The 21,894-nt window shown below is 39.0% G+C and overlaps 1 protein-coding gene across 4 annotated transcripts in view; it reads right to left on the bottom strand.

Moving 5' to 3' along the window:
* Positions 1–21,894, bottom strand: part of IMPG2 (interphotoreceptor matrix proteoglycan 2) — a 113,633-nt gene that overhangs the window by 34,982 nt on the left and 56,757 nt on the right. For all 4 annotated transcript variants that reach the window (XM_064273041.1, XM_064273039.1, XM_064273038.1 and 1 more), the window contains 3 exons: positions 12,103–12,347; positions 9,182–9,267; positions 234–537 (listed from right to left, as the gene is read on the bottom strand). In XM_064273041.1, the coding sequence (XP_064129111.1) occupies positions 234–537; positions 9,182–9,267; positions 12,103–12,347 (635 nt within the window). The remainder of the gene's footprint in view (positions 1–233; positions 538–9,181; positions 9,268–12,102; positions 12,348–21,894) is intronic.

Genomic DNA, 21,894 nt, shown 5'->3' with positions numbered 1-21,894 from the left:
TAGAGACCCTATAGGACAGAGTAGAACTGCCCCGTAGAGTTTCCAAGGAGCACCTGGCGGATTTGAACTGCTGACCCTTTGGTTAGCAGCTGTAGCACTTAACCACTACGCCACCAGGGTTTCCCCTTCATGACTACTACTGTGCTTTTCTTCTAAACCTAGTCTCTTCCTCTTTTCAAAACTCTGGTCATTCGCTGCAATAAAGAACTGTATAAGAGATTAGAATTCCTCACCTTCTTCTAATAACTGAGATGCAGAAGTCCTTTCCTCGGAAGCCACAGGCAAGCCGGTCTGAAGCACTTCTGGGGTGACAGAATGAAGAGTCAAGCTGCTAACCTCTAAAACCTCTGGGGAAGAACTGAGGTCCACCTTCAAGGGAAGGGCTAATTTGGATGTAGACACTATATCACCCAAAGGGCTTTCTGACCAGAATTCCCTGCCAGTGGTGGAGGGAGGACCAGAGCTGAAATCAAGTGGTGAGACGTTGCTGGTAGTGGATTCTTCTGCTGAGGGCCATTCAGCTTGAAGGGTATTACCCTAGGGAGAAAAAAAAGGCTCAATCATATCATAGATAAAAGAAACACAGAAAAATAATCTTCCGACAGGAGGTAATATAACACTGAAAATTCGGGGAGCAGGCATGCTACGATATTGCATGCTAGAGTCAAACAGATCTGCAGTCAAATCCCAATTCAGCCACTTCCTAACCGGAAAATCTAGGGGAAAACCACGTAGCCTCTCAAGACTCATCTGTAAAGTGTGTTTTTTTTAAATAGATAACATATTTTTTGGAATAGATAACATATTTTAAAAACCCTGAACAAAGTGGATTTTGGGGAGAAAATATTGTTTCTTTTGCTTTAGAAAATATCTTTCCCTTCATCTTATTGGCTTAAACCTGTTGCTGTCAAGTTGATTCTGACTCATAGCAACCCCGTAGAACAGAGCAGAACTGCTTGATAGGGTTTCCAAGGAGTGACTGGTGGATTTGAACTGCTGACTTTTTGGTTAACAGCCAGAGCTCTTCACCACTGCGCCACCAGGGCTTCTCTTATTGGTTTAAATGACTTTTAAACACATAGAAGTTACTTACATCTGTTAATTATTTGGCAAAGCCCTAAGCACGTTGCCCACAGCAGGAAAGAACAATTAGCAATTTTATTCATCATTCTGAAAGATTCTTAATTAATTAAAGCCCATGGTTTTGATCAGACATACTACCAAATCAAAATGTGGTCTGATTATCTTGAACGAATAACAAGACCTGGGAAATGGCATCATACTTACTAGATACAATTTTCACTTTCCAGTAACTTTTGACTAATGTAGTACTTCTTATCTTAAAATTTAGCTTCAGGAATAGAGAAGTACAATCCTTCAACATGCTAATTATTTAATCTTATGAAGAGTCAAAAAAAAATTTCTTTTTTTTTTTATGAAGAGTAAAAACACTATGTAAAAACACTTAATGATGATGCTAATAGGTAAAATGGCCATGTCATTCGGCAGAAGTTTATACATCTCAGCCTATGCTGAGCTATGAAAACTAAAGAAGTGTCGTGTACATAATGGAATCCATAAAATATTTCCTAGGTGTATGAAAGCTTCAAAAGGAGAACAGAAAAAGAGTGACCATTCTCAACCTTAAATGGACATTAGAATCACATGGAAGTTTTTACAAACAAAAAAACCAATACTCAGGCCCCACGTACCAGGGATTCCGATTTTATTGGTCTGGGGTAGGACCTAGACATCGGTGCTTTTTAAAGTTCCCCAGTAGTGGATACAGCATGATCATATTCTCTGTACACTAGTCCAACCTAGGTTTCTAATATACATTTTTAGTTATTGAATGGTTATGTCTCATAAATTAGAATCTTTAAGAAATTCCTCACATTTATATATGCACCAAACGACTACAATTCATGGAATAGTTATGAACAAAGTGGCCACAAAAACTAAGAATAAGAAGCCCTGAAAATAACCTCCTCCCCTTCCTCTGTTATGTTTATTAGTTGCCATTTAGTCAATTCGATATCAGGAGCGGTGAATTTTCACTGACATACACTCTGAAGCCTAATATACTTTTTGAAGAAAAACGCAGAATTTAAGGTAGCTGACTAGATTTCAGTCTAGGACTATGGAATAAAAAATTAATCTTTTACACTTTGCCCACACACCTCCTGTCTCTCCATCAAGAGTCTGTATGAGGAAGCTTTGAACAGTGCATGCTCCCAATCACAAAAGAGGAAATATGAGCAAGAAATCACCAGGCGTGTCATAATTTATCCCTTCCTCTAGTGACAAATGCACTGGAAAGTTAATAACAATAGAAGGTCATTGTGTAAGTGTAGGTATACCCTTGGTTTCATCCATGGTTTTAAACTAAAGGCCCTCTGTCAAGCAAACTCATTTGCTCTTTTGGAACTCAGTTACACCATCATTCATATTTTAAGTGGGTCACCACGCTGGTTCGTCTTTATTTGCCACCAAGATCTCAGACCCTTCTATTCCCTGCTCTGTGTCCTGAGATGCTGACCCTTGTGAACTGCATCACCCATGCTCCCTTGCCAGCTGTCTTCTGTTTGAGTTTGGCCAAAGGGAGGCACAAGCAGAAGATCAAATAGCAGCAGAGCGAGAGGTTGGGGATATTTCTCCTCTAATCACCCCCAGCTTCAATAATGTGTCTCTAACATTACCTAGGTCCTTCCACAATTACAGATTCAGGTCTTATTGGGCTCTGGAAATAGCATACCCTCCCCTTGCCTCTATAATACCAGGGATGGTAATGACGTCCCACTATTGCTAGTCTCTATATACCTCAGCATCTTCCTTTTGCTCCCCTAACCCTACCAACACTTCTATCAGTAGATCCTTCATCAAGGAATCTCCATTTGAACCATCTAGGTAATTCTGTTACTGCTGATGCCCTGGCTGAACCACACTATACAAATGTACCACCACTTGGTAATGCAATGCAATTAAAAATCCATAAAAACTTGATTCATTTCTGTCAAAAGGTGATGAGATAATCTGTAATAAAATTAAAATGTCCCTCAAAGAAGGAATGAGAATCAATTTAAAAAATGAACAAAATATGGCATCATTCTGGTTAAACGTAGTTAGAAATGAAGAATCTGGAAACAAAAGAGGAGGGTGCTGAAAAGTGGATGGTGCAATGGTAGTAAATAGTTTTGGCAATGTAACTTTGGTCAAAAGAAAATAAGTAGAAGCAAGACACATCCTGACCTGGCCCTGTTAAAATGAAACATATGAGAAAAAAGTTAAGATGCCTGTAAAAGATAGAGGAAGCAGAAAGCCACCCTGAGCTGACTGGATGCAACTGTAAATGAGCTATAGAGAAAGATTTCTGGATAAGAAATACCCTCTTGGGAGAATGTGCATGGTCTGAAGTAAATATGAGGATAGTAAGACTTGGTTTATGTGTAAGGCCAAAAAGATGATCTAATCAGAGAGAAGATTTCTGGCATGTTTCTAGTAAATTTTAGTATCTTGAGGTATGTAATCACCAGGAGCAGAGTTAATCTTATATAAATCTGTGTAATGGAATTGGCTTGTAATCACTGACCTGTGTGCAGGGTGGTCCTACATAACCTAGCACCAAATAGACACACCAAGCGGCCTTATATTTCTGCTTAGAAGATCTAAGTTATTCTGGTTCGTCAGAAGCCATGACTCAGTTGGAGAGAGCAGGAGTTCAATTCCAGATAACTGAGAAGACAACAAATTGAGGTCCAGAATATGGAAGAAAAAAATAAATAAGTAAAAACACAAGTTTTTGTCTTGCCAAAGGCTCAGGTGCTTTCTAAGAACATCCTTTGCGTTTATAAAAATTTTATGTTGGGCAGGGGGGATTCATATATGTGAACATAAACAAAAACATCAAATGTTAGAAGAACTCTTAAGAATAGGAGAATATGGTCCTTCTATTAAAGATAATAAAATCTCCTCCTATTAAAAGATAAGGGACTGAGGTTCATAGAAGTCAAATGACCAAGGTCATAAAAAACACAGAAAAAATCAGAACTAGAATCTGAGTGTAGATTTCTCAGCCCCAGTGCTTTTCTCACTACACCAGGCTATGCATTCAGAGATATATACAGGTGTTCTTAGGACGCATGAAGAAAGAATAGAGGAGAAACCAGAGCCAACAGACTTGGCAGTCTATGTTCCCGCATGTTAGCATATGTTCACAGATCTACAAGACCCGCTGTGAACACACAGAGATGGGAAGAACTGAGGCCACTTTCTGATATTTAAAGGTCAGCTATGAGGAATTTCCATTGTGTACAGGCAGTCCCCAGGTTACGATGTCAAAGTCCAACTTACATACAAGCCATAGTTACAAACCAACCCCATAAAGCCTATTATATTAAAAATTTGAGGTACATAAAATCATAATAACAAATAGGTGCTACTTTACGATGTATATCAAAACATTTATTACTGCATTATTATGTTAAGGATGTTTTACTGTGTCTGGAAGTGTTTCATTTTTTTATACATAGAAAAGTACACTACACACTATATATGAAGACAAATATTTGACTGACATTAGATACGAACCATACCTAACTGTTCCAATTTACGTACAAGTTCAACTTGAAGACAGACTTAGGGACGGAACTCATTTGTAATCCAGGGACTGCCTATATAAAGAAAGGTTTCTTTCCTTCCTCTCTTTCTTTTTCTAGTACCTCAAACATAAACGTATTCATGGAAAAGCAATAATGAATAATGAAAAAGCAACACTCGTCCAATACCAAGCTCTGTTCCTCATAAAACTAGTTACCATGATGACGATCATACCTCATAATTCACTTTTTTCCTCTTAATGACCTAAGACCACTTCTAGAGATGTGTTAAGGCTACCCATGCTTCCAACTGAAGCAAGCATATTTACATTCTTGCAAATTCTAAATGTTCTTTTTTTTTTTCCAAGTCATATGGCTTAAAGCCCTCTTAGCCTATGCAAAAGAATTTGAGTTTTATCAGACAGAGCCTATGGCCTGACACACATTAGGAACACAGCTAAGTCCTCAATGAAAAGAAACATCTAAAACAACATGTGCTATTCCAATATATCTACCAACTAAATTCCTTTTTATTTCATAAAAATTCAAAGTAAAACAATTTATAATTTTTAATAATAAAGTCAAGTCACAAACAGGCAACAAAAAATGTGAAACTAAACAACTTGATTTTTTTATATAAAGAAGGAAGACCATTTGTCCCAAATAAATACCCTCCTTTAAAAAAATGGCAAGCAATGAAGCTTTCTTATACATTCTGAAAGGTGAATACATGCCAAGAATAGCACTTCATCATTTATTTTTATATGAATAGATGTTCCCATAGTAACAAATTAAACCATGAATTCTTCCTTTAGTTCAATATAGTATATTAACTATTTTAATATTATATTGGCCAGTTTCACTTCTGCTTATGCCAATTGAAAAGCGTGCTGGTGCTACAGAAAGTCTACTATGCAACAAGTGATTTTCCAAGTCTGGATACCAGGAAGGTGTCAAATTCAATATCCCAACATTACAACCTCTAATATAATTTTTTAAAACCTGGCTAAAAAAAACAAAACAAAACAAAACTCACCTCTATAATAGAGTAGAATTTTGTTAACAATTTTTAAACAAAAAAGTAATAACCGAACATTTCAAATTGATCGTTACTTTCATGTCTTATTCTTATCCACTAATATTTCCATGTCTCCTGAAATTCCTGATGACCGCCCTACAGCTGCCACTCTTGTAAAAAGTAAAGAATCAGCTTAACTGCAAATGCAACCACTCAATAGTGAACCCAGCTCTTCAATGCTTGCCTATCATTAAAGGGCAGCCATGGTTGAGCTCTAGGCACTTTTCTGCCCCAAGGAAATGTGAACCCAATGGTGCCAGGTCTTTCTAGTTTTCAATAGAAACTGGGAATCTATATTTTTATGCAAAATTTTCCCAATTCTAAAATATTGGCTCATTTTTAAAAATTTGGCCCAAAGGTGCATGTCTGTAGCTGGATCCATCCTGCTGCCTCAAGTTTGTAACCTCTGGTTTTCACAGAAATTCCTATCTTCACACTATGACTCTGGTATATCATCACAAATCTTCTGTGGTTAGAGAACGCCCAGGATGAACGTGATTACAAGGAATGGAGACTTGTAGTGCCACGTTTGCAGAGAACCATCAATCCCCGCCACTGCACCCTGGATGGGCTTCTATGAAAGCATCTACGTTACCTTGTATGTTTAGAAATCCATCTACTACTACCAGACAGGAAACTTCCTGTAGGCAGGGGCCACACCTTATTCATTTTAGTTTCCCCAGTAGTTGGCACATGAAAAGCACAAAATAAATATATTTGAACAGACAAATAACAAATGACTGTGTTCTGGGATGCCAATCCCCCTCTAAGCTTTTTTCCTGATATGGAACTGAGTGAAAATATTCTTTCCACTGACTTCACATTTCAAAACTGAGTTGCTCTATAACTGAGTAAAAGAAATGACAACATGCATTAATGGCTAAATGAGTTTTGGGCAGGCTTCCTAAATTTTTGTTGCTGGATTAAAGTCAAGAAACATATATTTCAAAGATCTTAGAATGAAAAGAAGTTTGGTGAATAGCATCTGGGGTCATAAAAGCTTGCAAGTATACATCTAAGATGCAACTATTGGTCTCCTCATCCAGAGCAAAATAGAGTGAAGACCCCAAGACCAGAAGAACTGGATGGTGCCTGGCTATCACTACTGACTACTCTGACTGGAGTCACAACAGAGGTCCCAGACAGAGAGGGAGAAAAATGTAGAACATAAAATCAAATTCACAAAAAAAGACCAGACTTACAGAGACTGGAGGAACCCCTAAGACACCTTTCTGACCTGATACTGAAGCCATACCTAGAGACCACCTTCAGCCAAACAACAGGCAGACCCATAAGAATAACACCCAAGAAGAACAAGGTCCTTAGAGCAATCAATTATATAAGATCAAAAGGATAACATTTGTCCAAAAGCAAAGATGACAAGGCAGGAATGGGTAGCAAATCTGGAATAAAGGAAACAGGGAACCCAGGGTAGAAATGGGGAGAGCAGACACATTGTAGGGAATGCAACCAATGTCAGGGAACACTTTAGGTACAAATTAATCTGACTGTGAACTTTACGTACAAACTAATTTGACTGTTAAAAAAAAAAAGTAGGAGTGGGAAATGTAGAAAGAGAAGGGAATCCCCCTCCTATGTTTATGTGATAATAAAAGATTCAGGTACTTACTGTAGACAAGAAAGTCTCTAGTGTTATAGTTGTGGCTGTTGTGATTGTTTTTGTTTTAACTGCACTTGAGGAAGCTACTTTCTTCTCTACTGACAACCCTCCTATAAGTGAAGTAGTGAGTGGAGGTGTTGAGCGGGTGGGAGGTCCCCAACGGAACAGAGTGGTAAGAACAAAAAGGAAAGCTCATTCCATGATATTTCTGTTCTAATGGGTATGTGTTCAGTCCAGGTTAAAATGAGCCCTAATTTAGACAAATACTATATGAAACAATCTTTGATGGTTATGAGGGAGGGGAGGGAAAAACACTAAATAGACAATAGATAAGTGGTAAAAGTTTGGTTAAGGATAAGACAGTACACAATACTAGAGAAGCCAGCACAACTTGTCCAAGGCAAGGTCATGGAAACTTCATAAACACATCCAAACTCCCTGAGGAACTGAATTGCTGGGCTAAGGGCTGGGACCATGTCTCAGTGAACATCTTGCTCAATTGGCATAACATAGTTTATAAGGAAAATGTTCTAGATTCTACTTTGGTGAGTAGTGTCTGGCATCTTAAAAGCTTGTGAGCAGCCATCTGAGATACTCCACTGGTCCCACCCTGTCTGAAGCAAGGGAGAACGAAGAAAACCAAAGGTACAAGGGAAAGATTAGTCCAAAGGGCTAATGGACCACAACTACCACAGCCTTTACCAGACTGAGACCAGCCCAACTAGACGGTGCCCAGCTACCGCCACCAACTGCTCTGACAGGAATCACAGTAGAGGGTCCCGGACAGAACTGGAGAAAAATGTAGAACAAAATTCTAACTCATAAAAAAAAAAAACAAACAGACTTACTGGTCTGACAGAGACTGGAGAACCCCGAGAGTATGGCCCCCGAAGGCCCTTATAGCTCAGTACTGAAGTCACTCCTAAGATTCCCCCTTCAGCCAAAGACTAGACAGGCCCATAAAACAAAAAGAGGCTAAAGGGGCACACCAGCCCAGGGGCGAAGATGAGAAGGCAGGAGAGGACAGGAAAGCTGGTAATAGGGAACTCAAGGTCGAGAAGGGGAGAGTGTTCACGTGTCATGGGGTTGACAACCAATGTCACAAAGCAATACGTGTATTAATTGTTTAATGAGAAATTAGTTTGCTCTGTAAACCTTCATCTGAAGTACAATTTAAATTTTTTTTTTTTTAATGAGGCCTAATTTAGAGTCCCTGTCATTTGTCAGCTATCCTATATTTTTATTCTTCCTTCTCTCCCTTCTATATACACTGTTCTACATGTTTTGGGGAGTCCTGGTTGGCACAGCGATTAAGAGGTTGGCTGCTAACCGAAAGGTCAACAGTTGGAATCCACCAGCTGCTTCTTGGAAACACTATGGGGCAGTTCTAGTCTGTCTCATAGGGTCACTTTGAGTCAGAATCAACTCGATGGCAATCGGTTTTTGTTTTTTATTTTTTAATATGCTTTGGAGTCTAAACTTTTTTTTTTTAAATATAATTCTGAAACAAAGTCTATACTCTGCACCTATGTAAATTAATATACAGTCTGGGCTATACGAAACTATTTCTGGGTAAAGGAACAACTCAGTGGTCACTTAAAGCTTAATTATCACCAAACAAGTATGAATCATAAATAAAACTTCTACCACGTGTAAATTCTGGAAATACAGACTTCATTTAACCACTGTGGGAGGCTTAAATTTTCTGAACCAACACTCGGAACCCATGAGCTGACAACTATGAGTAATGTTCTAGGGATGATGCAAGAGAATATTTAAAATGGCAACAGCCTGGGAAATTCATTATGCCGAAGTAAGCAGGTGAACGTACAAAGGAGGGAAGCTTGAGGGCCTGGTTCTGGTCATAAAATACAGAAACATACTTACCAGCATAGATGGTGTGGTTGCCTGAACACCTGAACTTTGGGTGTTCCAAGCTGGGTCTTCAGTTTGAGGAAGTAAAACTCCTCTCACTAAGTAAAGAAAGAACAATATTAAAGAACATTTCTATTTGAAACACTAGAGGTGCAGAGACAACTAAAAACCAAGTTCATTCTTTTAACAGCTTGAATTTTAGAAGAACTGAAAGGGGAGGCTTAAAAATGCTTGCTACTTTATTCAGATATTTTACTTATATTAGTACAACTGTCTGAATTATAGGAATCCAACGTAAAATAAAAATCATTCCCACTGTTATATTTACAACACTCCTGTATTATTTCCCTTCCTCTCTCATATCAGTTTTTACTCTTTTCATAACACTAATTTTTTTTCATTCTAACTAAGAAAGTTGAACTGAAATTTCAACCCATTTGATAGATGCTAAGAATGGTAGAAAATTATACAAAATGATTTCTTTTTTCGCACAAAGTGCTTTTGAAAAATGGACTAGGACACCATTATTTATCAGGATAGCAATATTAAGAAGCAGTAGAGTCGATTATATAATTGAGCAAAAATCTACTGCATCTTTACTAGTTAGTAAAGACTGCTGAAATCAAAGCTATAAAGATTAAGAAAGCCATGTTTCTCCTCTGGAAGCACTCCCTGTCAGAGTAATAAATACAAATTATAAAACTACAGGAGGAGCATATATACAACATATGGAAACACAGACAAGCAATTGATTTTGCCTGGGAGGGGAGAGGGAGTCAACGAAAGTTAAAAAGAAGAGGCTGCCAGGATAGTAATCTGAGGTACCTGACCAAAACCGAGGCAGTCTTTCTTTATCCACCTGCTTCCACTGGCCTGACATACAGGAATCAACTAGAAATGTAAAAACCCTTTTTGGTTTAAGTATTTTCTAAAACTTTTTTTCAACTGTGCGAACAATTGTCATATGTGGAAAATAAACTCCACGAAACCAAGGACGATCATATCCTTTGAGATGCTGACCATGTTGCCTAGAAAGCTGCTGCCATTCAGAACTCTGAGTTGGCAAAGGAATGGGTTTTAGGAACAAAATTCTGAGCAATACAAAAATACATCTAATGAAAGGCCAAGGCACAGGAATCAATTGGCGCTGGATATCCTCAAGCTTTTGTTTGGAAATTTAAAGCTTGCTTGGAAAGTCTGGGTTGTTGACCTCTTTTAAAAAACCTTTTGGGAGGTAGCTCCATTCTACCAGTAGCCCCCAGCAGGAAGACCTTGCTATGCTGTTTGTGGATTTAATTTCCTAAGCAACTTCAATTTGCCCGTTTTACACCTTAATTCTTACGTCATTCTCCCACCACCTTGGTTACTACCTTGGTGGTTCTATCTTCTGCTGAATTTAAGTTCAGTCTCCTTCAGCTCATGACTTCCTAACTGTATCTTTGCTCTGTTGGATTCCAGGGTCCAGATTCCTGGAACCTTCTGCCCCTATGGTGTCCTCATGAGTAGCCCCCAGCTAGTCTATATTAGCCTTGCCAAAAGAAGTTTAACAATTTGAGATGATAATAAATCTCTTCTCTTTTCAGTATTTTATCTCACCCAAGGATTCCAACAAGATTCAACTAAGAAAAAGGAGCATTTTTTAAGCCGAGGGTATCTGCCTGTTCCAAAAAACAATGACTCCCTAGTGTTTTAGAACTGATAGCTTTATGCCACTGTCATCCATTGAAGAGAAAGTTTCTCCACTTTCAAGTCCTATGTAACCCATATAAAGTCCAGGGCACTCTGTGGCCCTGTCTTAGCACAGTGTCACATCCAAAGTAATTAAAAACTAATTTAAAGTTTTAGTCCAGGATCTTAAAAAGAAAAAAAAAAAAAAAACCTATCTTGGGAGAAGAGAATCATATTATGCACAGAAAATTTTTGTTTAAAATTCTCTCTCTCTTCCTCTCTCCCTCCTCCTTTCCCTTCCTTTAGCTCTTTCTCTCTCTCATGCACACAACATACGCACACATACACACACACACACACACACACACACAACTACCCAGAAAGACTTTCCTTTCTCTCCTTCTAAAAATTCTCCCCAAACTCCAGCCCCAAAATTCTTGATTCCCTCCCTAAGTACCTCTCTAACTTATCTTTCAAATTGATTCCACTCTCTTCCACTTGTAATTTTTTTTACCTTTTTCTCTTTGACAGCTGGTACTCCTCCCATGCTCAGTCACTTCAGTAAAATAAACTCTGCTGGACATTTTTAAAAGTGAAGCTACCAATAAGTGAAAAAATCATGGAGATGTGTTCATGAAATAGCTAAGCTGTTGTGCACTAGTAACCAGACTCCTTGCAAGCTTTAGTCCCACGTTGACTGGGCCATGCTTTTGACTCTAAATCTGGAGTATTTATTCTCTCCTTGATGACCCCAGATTCACCTCTTTATTTTGGATCATAACTAGATCTCCACAGCTATCTGATGTCAAACTTAGTATTAGGTTCCTTGGTATTCTGTCTGGCACCTATTACCAATTCTTCTTTGATTAAGGTCTTCCATCAACCTTCCTGCTCCTTCTTTTCTGCTCTCTGACTTTTAACCCTTTTCCAGCTGACTTGCCTCTGGAGAGTTAATGTCTCGGTTGCCTGGGCAGCACTACAACCTGTTTCAATTCATACTTCCAGCTATTACTTCCTTTTTCTTATACTTTGTTCCCATTTCTCTAAACTGTTTCTAAATGTTGTGCTATTTCTCCACTCTCCCCATTCTTTCTGGCCTCTGTGTACAAATATTCCAGAGAGCCCCTGATTAATCTATGCAAAATAGCCACATGGCTTAAGTTCCATTCATATGAGGATGGTTCCTGTCTCACGCAGATTAGAAAATGCTCAGAACCACATATATTTTAGGAAAATTAGTTTTTGCCAGAGCTCATCAAACTCACCATTGATAAGCTGAAGGGATGCAGGATCTGGATTCAAGGAGGAATTCCCCAGCAAAAAGTTGCGGTGCAATGTCTCAGCAATATAATCTCTGAAGTTACTAATCGTATAAACAGCAGTGGGCTTATCATCCAATTCCACAAGGCCATGGTTTTCCACTTTATTGGAGTGAAGGCTAATTAGGTCCCACGTGGTGTTGCTGATGGCCTCACCATTGAAGGTAACTGCATAATGAACATCTACACCACTACGGATGAAGAGAGAACAAATTAGGGCCTGCTCAAGTACCTTTGGAATACCTTAATTTTGTTAGCTGCCTTCACATAAGAACTCTACCACCGAACCACCACTGCCCCATTAAGGACTTCTAAGGAAGTACAAATAAAGGGGCTTTAAACCCACGGAGAACAAACATCAGACGGGGCAGTCTCAAGAAGGCATGGATCCCATCACCATTCTCTGCAGACTCTAGACAGCCTTTGACATCCCTCCTCCTTCCCCGGGAGCAGAGGGCCATAGTTCTAAGAACAGGGAAAGTGTTCACAGAGACCATCCCTGTGAAATTATCTCAGCATCTTCTTCTCCCATGTTCACACTCCTTCTTTCCTCCTTCAAATTCAACTTCTCCTGTCCATTATTGGTCTGCTTCCTTCACTCTATTAGTATTTCTCTTCACTTAATAAGAAAAAAAGGCTCTATTTAACCTAACTTCTCCCCAAAATGGAAAATCCTCCCTGTCTTTTTATTATTGTTGTTGGATGAATTATGTATTTTGTAGAGTGAAGCAATAAAGAAGCTTATTAATGAAAAAAAAAAAATTTTTTTTTTTTAACAAACTAAAACATAGTTATTGTGGAAGGAAAACTGTGAAAACTTAAAAATAAAGCAAATGAATGATTCTGTGATTTTTAAAAAATATCACGATAGAGTATTTTCTAATATGACAGTTGTCCGAGTTTCTCAGGGGGCACACTTTTGTTTGACAGTGGCCCAGAGAATTTACAGTTCTGTAAAGTAGGGCAGTTGTAGTTCAGTGGTAGAAATTCTTGGCCTCCATGCAGGAGACTCATGTTCCACTCCTGACCAATTCACTTCCGGTGCAGCCAGCATTCATCTGTCGGTGAAGGCCTGCATGTTGTGATGCTGAACAGGTCTCACCAGAGCTTCCAGACTAAGGCAAACCAGGAAGACAGGCCTAGCAATCTACTCCCAAAAATCTGCTAATGAGAACCCTACAGATCCCAACAGTCCAATCCTATTGTACATGGGGTTCCCATGAGTCAGGGCTGACACCATGGCAGCTAACAGGACTAAATTGTAAAAAAAACTACTAAGATGTGATTTTTTTTTTTAAGTTTAGTAGGAAAGAGAACCCCAACGTTAATAATTTTACTACCCCATAGGACAACTGGTTTTGCATTTAACTTAGTGATTCTTTCCCAATGGACTAGTAAATTTCTGCTTTACAAATGCTCTAGAGGCTGGCTCTCCTTATTGATGAGTTAAATAAAACCTTATTAAGTGGTAACATATAACTTTGGGTATTGGGCTTTTTTACTATCCATCTTTCCATAAACAAATAAAGAGAAGATTTCTTGGAATAAAGATAGGAAGATGAAAAGAAAGAAATAAGTAGAAATTGATATTTCATTTGACATTTTCTTAGTGGTCATTTTGGAGAAATAACACCAGAAAATAAACTTTTATATGCAACACGTATGTGCCTTCTAGACTATGACTCAGATTTTCTTTAATAACTAAAACCTAATATTTTGTGAGTGCTTACAATGTGACAGGCTTTTTGCATTTAACTTAATTTTCATCTAATCTATTTAATTTCATTAAAATTCATTTAGTTTTTATAACAACCTATGAGGAAAGTTTTATTATCTTTAGGTTACTGTTGAGGAAATCAAACTTTAGAGACTTAAAATACTCGTGTAAAAGTTCACAAATACATTTAAGTGATAGGGTCAAGATTCAAACACAGATCTGTCTGACTCCAACACCTGCATTCTGAATTACTTTTCTACACTCAGTAGCTTTCATTAAATGACTACCAGAAAAAGTTCTTACTAGGATAGTTCTGCCCCAGTCATCATGCTGGGTCTCCAGCCAGTCTTTGTGACACAGCCATCATAGTCAGTACTCAAGAAACCTCACCAAGGTCCCTCCAGAGGAAAGGCAGGCACTATCTCCCCAGAAATAAACCAGTCAAGATAGACATGCAATGGAATAGATTTGCCACCTTCAGACACGCTATAGGGGCAAAACGACTCCCAAATCAAAGCAGAAAAAAGAAATTAAGAGTTTCTTCCTCTGAACTTACACAGAATGTTGCATATTCCTCGATTATAGCCTTTGTTAGTTGTGAAGATTCTGTTTACAGTGACTGCCTCTCAGTCTCTCTTTTCCAGTTTCCATCCTAGAGGCTCAGCTTGGTATCTGGCCCTGAGAGGTACCCAGGGACTACTAAATGAACAAAAACCTATACTTATCTGAATATAAAAGAAAACTACAGCCTACCCAAGGTATTCACATATCTAAAGTAGCAACATAATGAGGATGGTCTCATGAAGTCTATTAAAAAAAGGGAATTAGTCAACTTATTAATGCTACTGTTTAATGGAAAGATAACCCTAAGCTTCCAACTACAGTACTGGGGCTTCTTTGTCAGGCGGATCCCTAGACTGGAGATGGCCATAACAGGCTAACACGGCTTGATGACACTGGCCATTAAGATCATGGAACTTCCTTTTTCTGATTTCGAGCTCACAAAGGAAATGTTTGATTATAACTCCCTAGAAAATTTTCCTATGGAGAGAGAATACATGAGCCAGCCAATTCAATAATTAGTCAGTTGATAGATGTATTTCTCATTTTAATTGTTCAGCTGGCATCCTAGATAATTTGTAGTCCTTTGTGGTTTGATAAGCATGAATTGGTCTTCAGAGATCTCTCCTTCCTGGAAGGACTGGCAGTTCTGGATGTGTCCTGACCTGCATGCTGCAGATCACACCCTGGACTGCAGGTGCCATACAAGTAGCTGGCCATCTTCCATAAGTAACTTCAATAAGATTTTCCTCCCAGATCTGATAAGCTGCCTCTTCCAAGGCAGTGGTTTAAAGCTTTCAAAAGTAGTAGCTGAGCACTTTGAAGTCTTGATGCTCTACTAAGTGGTAAAAGCATCTGCTTGACTTCTAGCACATCCCTCAAGTCCTCGTGCAGTTAAAACCTTTTAATTTTGATACCTTAATATGTTAACTTATGGATACTTCCTGATCCTCATTTGTAAAAAAAATGAATTCTGTAAAATATGCTAAAATAACCAAGTGATAACCCTAAGGCGGAAGAAAACAGCAAGAGGGACACCTACTGGTCAGAACTCACCACACCACTCCACACCGCCCTGCTCTTTATGCACCTTCAGTCACGCTGATGTACTTACACCACGGGCTGTACGGGCTCTCAGCTACTGCTCCTTATTATCACCCATCTCCTACCTTCCTCCCCACCTTTCACATACACATACACGTATCTTCTTCACCTAGCTATTTCTTTTTTACCTCAGCTCAGATGTCACCTCTGGGGGGATCTCTTACACCAGAGGTATGGTTGATACTCAGGTTCTATCTCTCCCACTAACTGCATAAAAAAAAAAACCAGTGCCATACGGCACTGACTGCATAAGGATAATTCATTCACCTCTGTGCCCCATGCACAGTAATTCATTAAATACTTCTGAAATAAACGCAAAAATAAACGGTCAATTTTATTCACTAATGGCAAGCAGATTGATCAAACATGCAATTAAGATGCATTGCTAATCACTGGTGATTAGAATGCAACAGTTGGAAACAATGAAGATGGAGCAGTAGTTGGAAAATATGGCCTTGGTGATAAAAAAAAAAAAAATGCCAGAGATCACATGATAGAATTTTTTAAGACCAGTGACTTTTTCATTCCAAGTATATTTTTAAGCAATATAAACAGTGACTATACACATGGCCTTCCCAGGTGGGATAAACAGGAACCAAATTGACTATGTCTGTGTAAAGAAATGATGAAGAACCTCAATATCATCAGTCAGAACAAGGTCAGGGGCCAACTGTGGAACAGAATATCAACTGCACATGCAAGTTCAAGGTGAAGCTGAAGAAAATTAAAACAAGTCCATGAGAACCAAAATACTACCTTGGGTATATCCCACCTGAATTTAGAGACCATCTCAAGAATAGATTTGATGCACTGAACAGTAATGATTGAAGACTAGGCGAGTTGTGGAATGACATTATATATGAAGAAAGCAAAAGGTCATCAAAAAGAAAGAAAAGAGCAAAATGGATGTCAGAAGAGACTCTGAAACTTGCTCTTGAATGTAGAGTAGCTAAAGCAAATGGAAGAAATGATGAGGTCAAAGAGCTGAACAGAAGATTTCAATGGGAGGCTCAAGAAGGCAAAGTAAAGCATTATAATGAAATGTGCAAAGACCTGGAGTTAGAAAACCAAAAGGGACTAACGCACTCAGCACTTCTCAAGCTGAAACAACTGAAGAAAAAAATGCAACACTTGAGTTGCAATTTTGAAGGATTCTGTAGGCAAAATATTGAATGACCCAGGAAGCATCAAAAGCCAATGGAAGGTGGTGAGCCAACGTGGTGCTACAGACAGAAGCACCATGCCATCTCTCTACAGCAAGGACCCAAAACACTAAGTAAAACAGATACAAACGTCAGTCCTGGAACCCTAAGTACCAAATGAAGGACTAGAGAACTCGATCAAGCACTGAATGGAATAAGAAACTGACAGAGAACAGAGAACTACAGAGCAGAGGTCCCCCACCAGCTAAAATGGCCAGATTCACCATCTTCGGCTACAGCCACCAAATAACCCAGGCAGGAAGTATGGGAAGGCAATTTCACAGAGCTTCCAACAGGAGACAGAGCACCCAGGACCAGGGATACATGCTTTCCCACCCCATACTCTTCATGCCTGTACAAGGTCTCCGCCACTTGCCAATGGGCTGCAAGCACTAGGTCAGAGAGATACCAGCTCACTGCCACCCAGTTTTGCCATCCTGGACTTCAGGCCACCAAGGACTGCAGACAGGGAGTACAGAAAGGCCAACTTCACGAAACTCCCAGCAGGAGACAGAGCACCTGGTAACCAGGTATACATGCTTTCCCACCCTCCAACCTTTTTCCCTCTATACAGCCTCCACTGCCTGCTTGATTGCTCTGCCAGAGAGACACTAGCTTGCTGCTGCAGGGTCCACTCTGCTCCTACCAGCCAGCCCCTTCTACGCCATTTGTTTGTTTGGGGTTTGTATTTATGTTTGGTTTTTAATCTTATTTTTGGCTTTTTTGGATTCTCTCTCTCTCTCTCTCTTCCTTCCTTCCTTTCCTTTCTCCCACCCAGCTAGGCCCATGTGCCAACACCTCCTTTTTTGACAGGCTTTGATTTTTTGTTTTTTTTTTTTTTCTTCTGGTGGTTTGTTTTTTGATATTGTTTTTGTGGCTTTTTGTTGTTGTTCTCTCTCTCCCTTCCTTGCTTCTCTTTCTCCTGCCCAGCTAGCCCCATGTGCCAGGACCTCCCCGTCTTGATGGGCTGTGACTCTTTGGTTTGTTTGCTTTGTTTTTCTGGTTTGCTTTTTTTTTTTTGTCTTTTTTGTTGCTTCTATCTCCTTTCCTTTCTCCCATCCAGTCAGCCTCATGTGCCATTCCCTCCCCTTCTTGCAGGGTTGATTTTTTTTTTTTTTTTTGCTTTGTTTTTTATTTCTTTGGGGGGGGCTTTTTGTTGCTTATCTCTCTCTCCCTTCTTTCCTTTCCTATCTCTCACCCAGCTAGCCCTGTGTACTGTCCCCTCCACTTTGTGATAGACTGTGATTTTTTGGTTTGTTTGCTTTGTTCTTTTTTTCTGTTCCTCCTCTCTCTCTTCTTTCCTTTCTCCCACTCACTCATCCCTGTGCATTGCCCATGCCCCTTCTGGAGGGACTGTGCTGCATAACTCAGTTTGACAGTGACTGCTCATGGCCTCCCCAGGTCTGCAGCACTGTCACTGAACAGCTCCCTCAGTGCCATTTTATTTTTTGTTTGTTTTTCTTCTTTTTTGTTTTTTATTTTGTTAATTGTTTCTTCTCTCTCTCTCCCTTCCTTCCTTTCCTTTCTCCCATCCACCCAAGCCCAGGTACCACCCCCAACTTCTTGATGGGTTGTGCTATACCACTCAGCTAGAATGCCTGTGGCACACAGCCTCCCCAGGTCTGCACCACTTCCACAGGCCAGTTCCCTCAAAACCATATTTTTAAATTTTCTTTATCTTTCCTCTTTTCTTTTTCCTTCTCCCTCCAACCTAGGCCCTGTGCTACCTCCGCCACTTCCTAATGGCCCATGCCATGCCACTGGGTGAGAAATACATCAGTTTGCCACCACCCCATTCTGCCCCATCCCCAATGGCCAGTGCCCCATCACTTATTTTGTTGTTGTTTTTATTTTTACTATTCCTTTGTTTCATTGCTGGTTCTCTTTCTCTCTTTCCCTTCTTTCCTTTCCCTTCCCCTGCTGACCTAGCCCCATGTGCTACCTACACTTCTCGACAGGCCGAGCCACACTGCTTGGCTAGAGGGCCACCAGCACATGGCCTCATCAGGTCTACCCCACTCACACCCACCAAATCCTATCACACCAGCATTTTATTTACTTTTTCTTTTTTTACTTCATTTTTGCTTTTTTACTTCATTTTTGCTTTTTATCTCTTCTTTTTCTTCTTCTACTCACCCACTTTGCACATCAAATCCCTTCCTTTCCCTCCTGCCTATCTGCACCATGCTCTGAGTGCAATGCCTCCAAGTGGCACCAACAAGGTCCCTTGGACCCTGCCCTGCACTGCCCCCCTGCCTGGCCCCACTGCCCCCAGTTCGTGCTGAAAACTACCCAAACCCCACCCACCCACCCCTGCTGGACCTGCCGTGCTGCACCATAGCTGAGTGACCAGCCCTGCCCACCTGAACAGATGGTAAGAAGTATCATGCTCAAAGGCAAGCAAGCAACAAAATACGCCCAGCCCACCTGCCCAGACATAACAAATAAAACAAAAAAGGAGGATGACACAATCAAATCTATAATCAATAAACTAAGAAAATAATTCCTGAATGTCCCAGAAACAGCAGACAATACCAAAACATAAAAAATAAAATAAAATAAAATAAAAAAATAAAACAGGAACGTATGGCTCCAGAAAGAGACCAAAATAAGTCACAAGATAACCTTCTGCTAGAAGAAAAGGCAATGGAACTACCTGATAGGGAATTCATAACTCTAATATTCAGGGTTCTCCAACAGATGAAGGGAAACGCAGACAAAAATAAGGAAAAAAAATAGACAAAATCATGGAAAAGACAGACACAATCATGGAAAAGACAAACAAAACAATAAATCAGAAAAATAATACAGGAACAAAATGTCAAGATAAGTAAACAACTATAAATCATACAAAACCAGCAATTAGAAATCCAAAAGATAAACAAGATTTCCAAAATGGACAGTGCAACAGAAGTTTTAGGAGCAAATCTGAAACAATGGAAGACAGAATCAGGAAAATTGAAGACAAATTCTTGGCTGCCACTTTGTTTAAGGAAAAATCAGAGAAAAGAATAAAGAAAAATGAAGACACCCTGAGAATGATGCGGGACATAATCAAATGCAAAAACTTGCATGTGATTGGAGTTCCAGAACAGGAGGAGAAAACGGAAAACGCAGAGAGGATCACTGAAGATTTGCTGACAGAAAACTTCCCCAGTAACATGAAAGACGAAAAGCCGCCTATTCAAGAAAGTCAAGGAACCCCAAACAGGACAGACCCCAAAAGAAAAACATCAAGACATATCATAACCACGCTTGCTAAAACCAAAGACAATGAAAGAACTCCGAGAGCAGCTCAAAAAAGAAAAGAAAAGTCACATACAAAGGGAGAGCAATAAGACTAAGCTCTGATTACTTGGTAGAAACCATGCAGGCAAGAAGGCAATGGGATGACATATATAAAACCTTGAAAGAAAAAAACTGCCAACCAAGAATGATATATTCCACAAAACTCTCACTCAAATATGATGATGAAATTAGGACATTCCCAGATAAACAGAAATTCAGGGAATACACAAAAACCAAACCAAATTTACAAGAATTATTAAAAGGAGTCCTTTGATTAGAGAACCAACAACATCAGAAAACAACCTGAATCTAGCATATAAGACAGCATAAGCCAGATACCAACCTAGATAATAAACTCTCAAGGATAAAACAAACCAAAAAATTTACAACAGGAACCAGAGACATCAATCTGGAAATGACAACAACGTCAGAACAACAGAAGAGGGAATAAACGGTGAAGGTATAGAACTTTTAAATGGAGAGGAAGTCAAGGCATTATCAAGTAATAAAAGAGCGATTTAAACTTAGGAAAATAGGGGTAAATTTCAAGGTAACTTCAAAGAAAGTTAGCTAACGTACTCATCAAAATAAAGAAGAAAAACAAAGTCTCAGTAAACACAAAATGTACAAAAATGAAAGAAATGAAAAAAAAAACCCACAAAGAAAAGGAATTTAGCACAGAAGAGTAAAAGGTACAAAGAAAACATCAGTACCATAAAAAAAGACTACAAAATGACAGCAATAAACTCACACCTATCAATAATCACACTGAATGTAAATGGCTTAAATGTACACATAAAGAGACAGAAAGTGACAGAATGGATTAAAAAACAGGACCCATCAATATGCTGTCCACAAGAGACACACCTTAGAAACAAAGACATAAATTTATTAAAAATCAAAGGATGAAAAAAATATATCAGGCAAACAGCTACCAAAAAAGAGCAGAAGTGGCAATACTAATCTCACAAAAAATAGACTTTAAAACAAAACCACCATAAAAGACAAAGAAGGGCATTATATATTGATTAAAGAAACAATCCATCATGAAGACATAACCATAATAAACATCTACACACCCCACGACAGAGCTGCAAAATACATAAAACAAAATCTAACAGCACTGAAAAGAGAAATTGACAGTTCCACACTAATAGCAGGAGACTTCAACACACCACTCTAGGTAAAGGACAGAACATCTAGAAAGAAACTCAGCAAAGATACGGAAGAGCTAAAGGCTACAATCAACCAACTTGACCTCATAGACATATATACAACACTCCACCCAACAGCAGCAAAGTACACATTCTTTTCCAATGTGCATGGAACATTCTCCAGAACAGACCACATCTTAGGCTACAAAGCAACCCTCAACAAAATCCAAAACATTGAGATAATACAAAGTATCTTCTCTGATCACAATACCCTTAAAGTAAAAATTAATAACAGGAAGAACAAGGAAAAAAATCAAATACATGGAAATGGAATAACACCCTGCTTAAAAACCACTGAGTAACAGAAGAAATCAAAGATGGAATTAAAAAATCCCTAGAATGAAATAAGAATGAAAACACATCATACCAAAACCTTTGGGACACAGCAAAGGCAGTCCTCAGAGGTCAAATTATAGCAATAGATCCACATCAAAAAGGAAGAAAGGTACAAAAGCAAAATATTAGCTACACAACTTGAACAAATACAAAGAGAAGAGCAAAAGAAGCCCACAGCCACAAGAAAGGAAATAATAAAGATCAGAGCAGAAACAAATGAAATAGAGAATAGAAAAACAATAGAAAGAATCAACAAAACCAAAAGTTGGTTCTTTGAAAGGATCAACAAAATCAACAAACCACTGGCCAAACTAAC

Source organism: Loxodonta africana, chromosome 20, assembly GCF_030014295.1.
Source record: "Loxodonta africana isolate mLoxAfr1 chromosome 20, mLoxAfr1.hap2, whole genome shotgun sequence".
NCBI classification, from domain to species: domain Eukaryota; kingdom Metazoa; phylum Chordata; class Mammalia; order Proboscidea; family Elephantidae; genus Loxodonta; species Loxodonta africana.
Note: the sequence above shows the minus strand (reverse complement) of the source record. Positions and strands in the feature narration are given on the sequence as shown.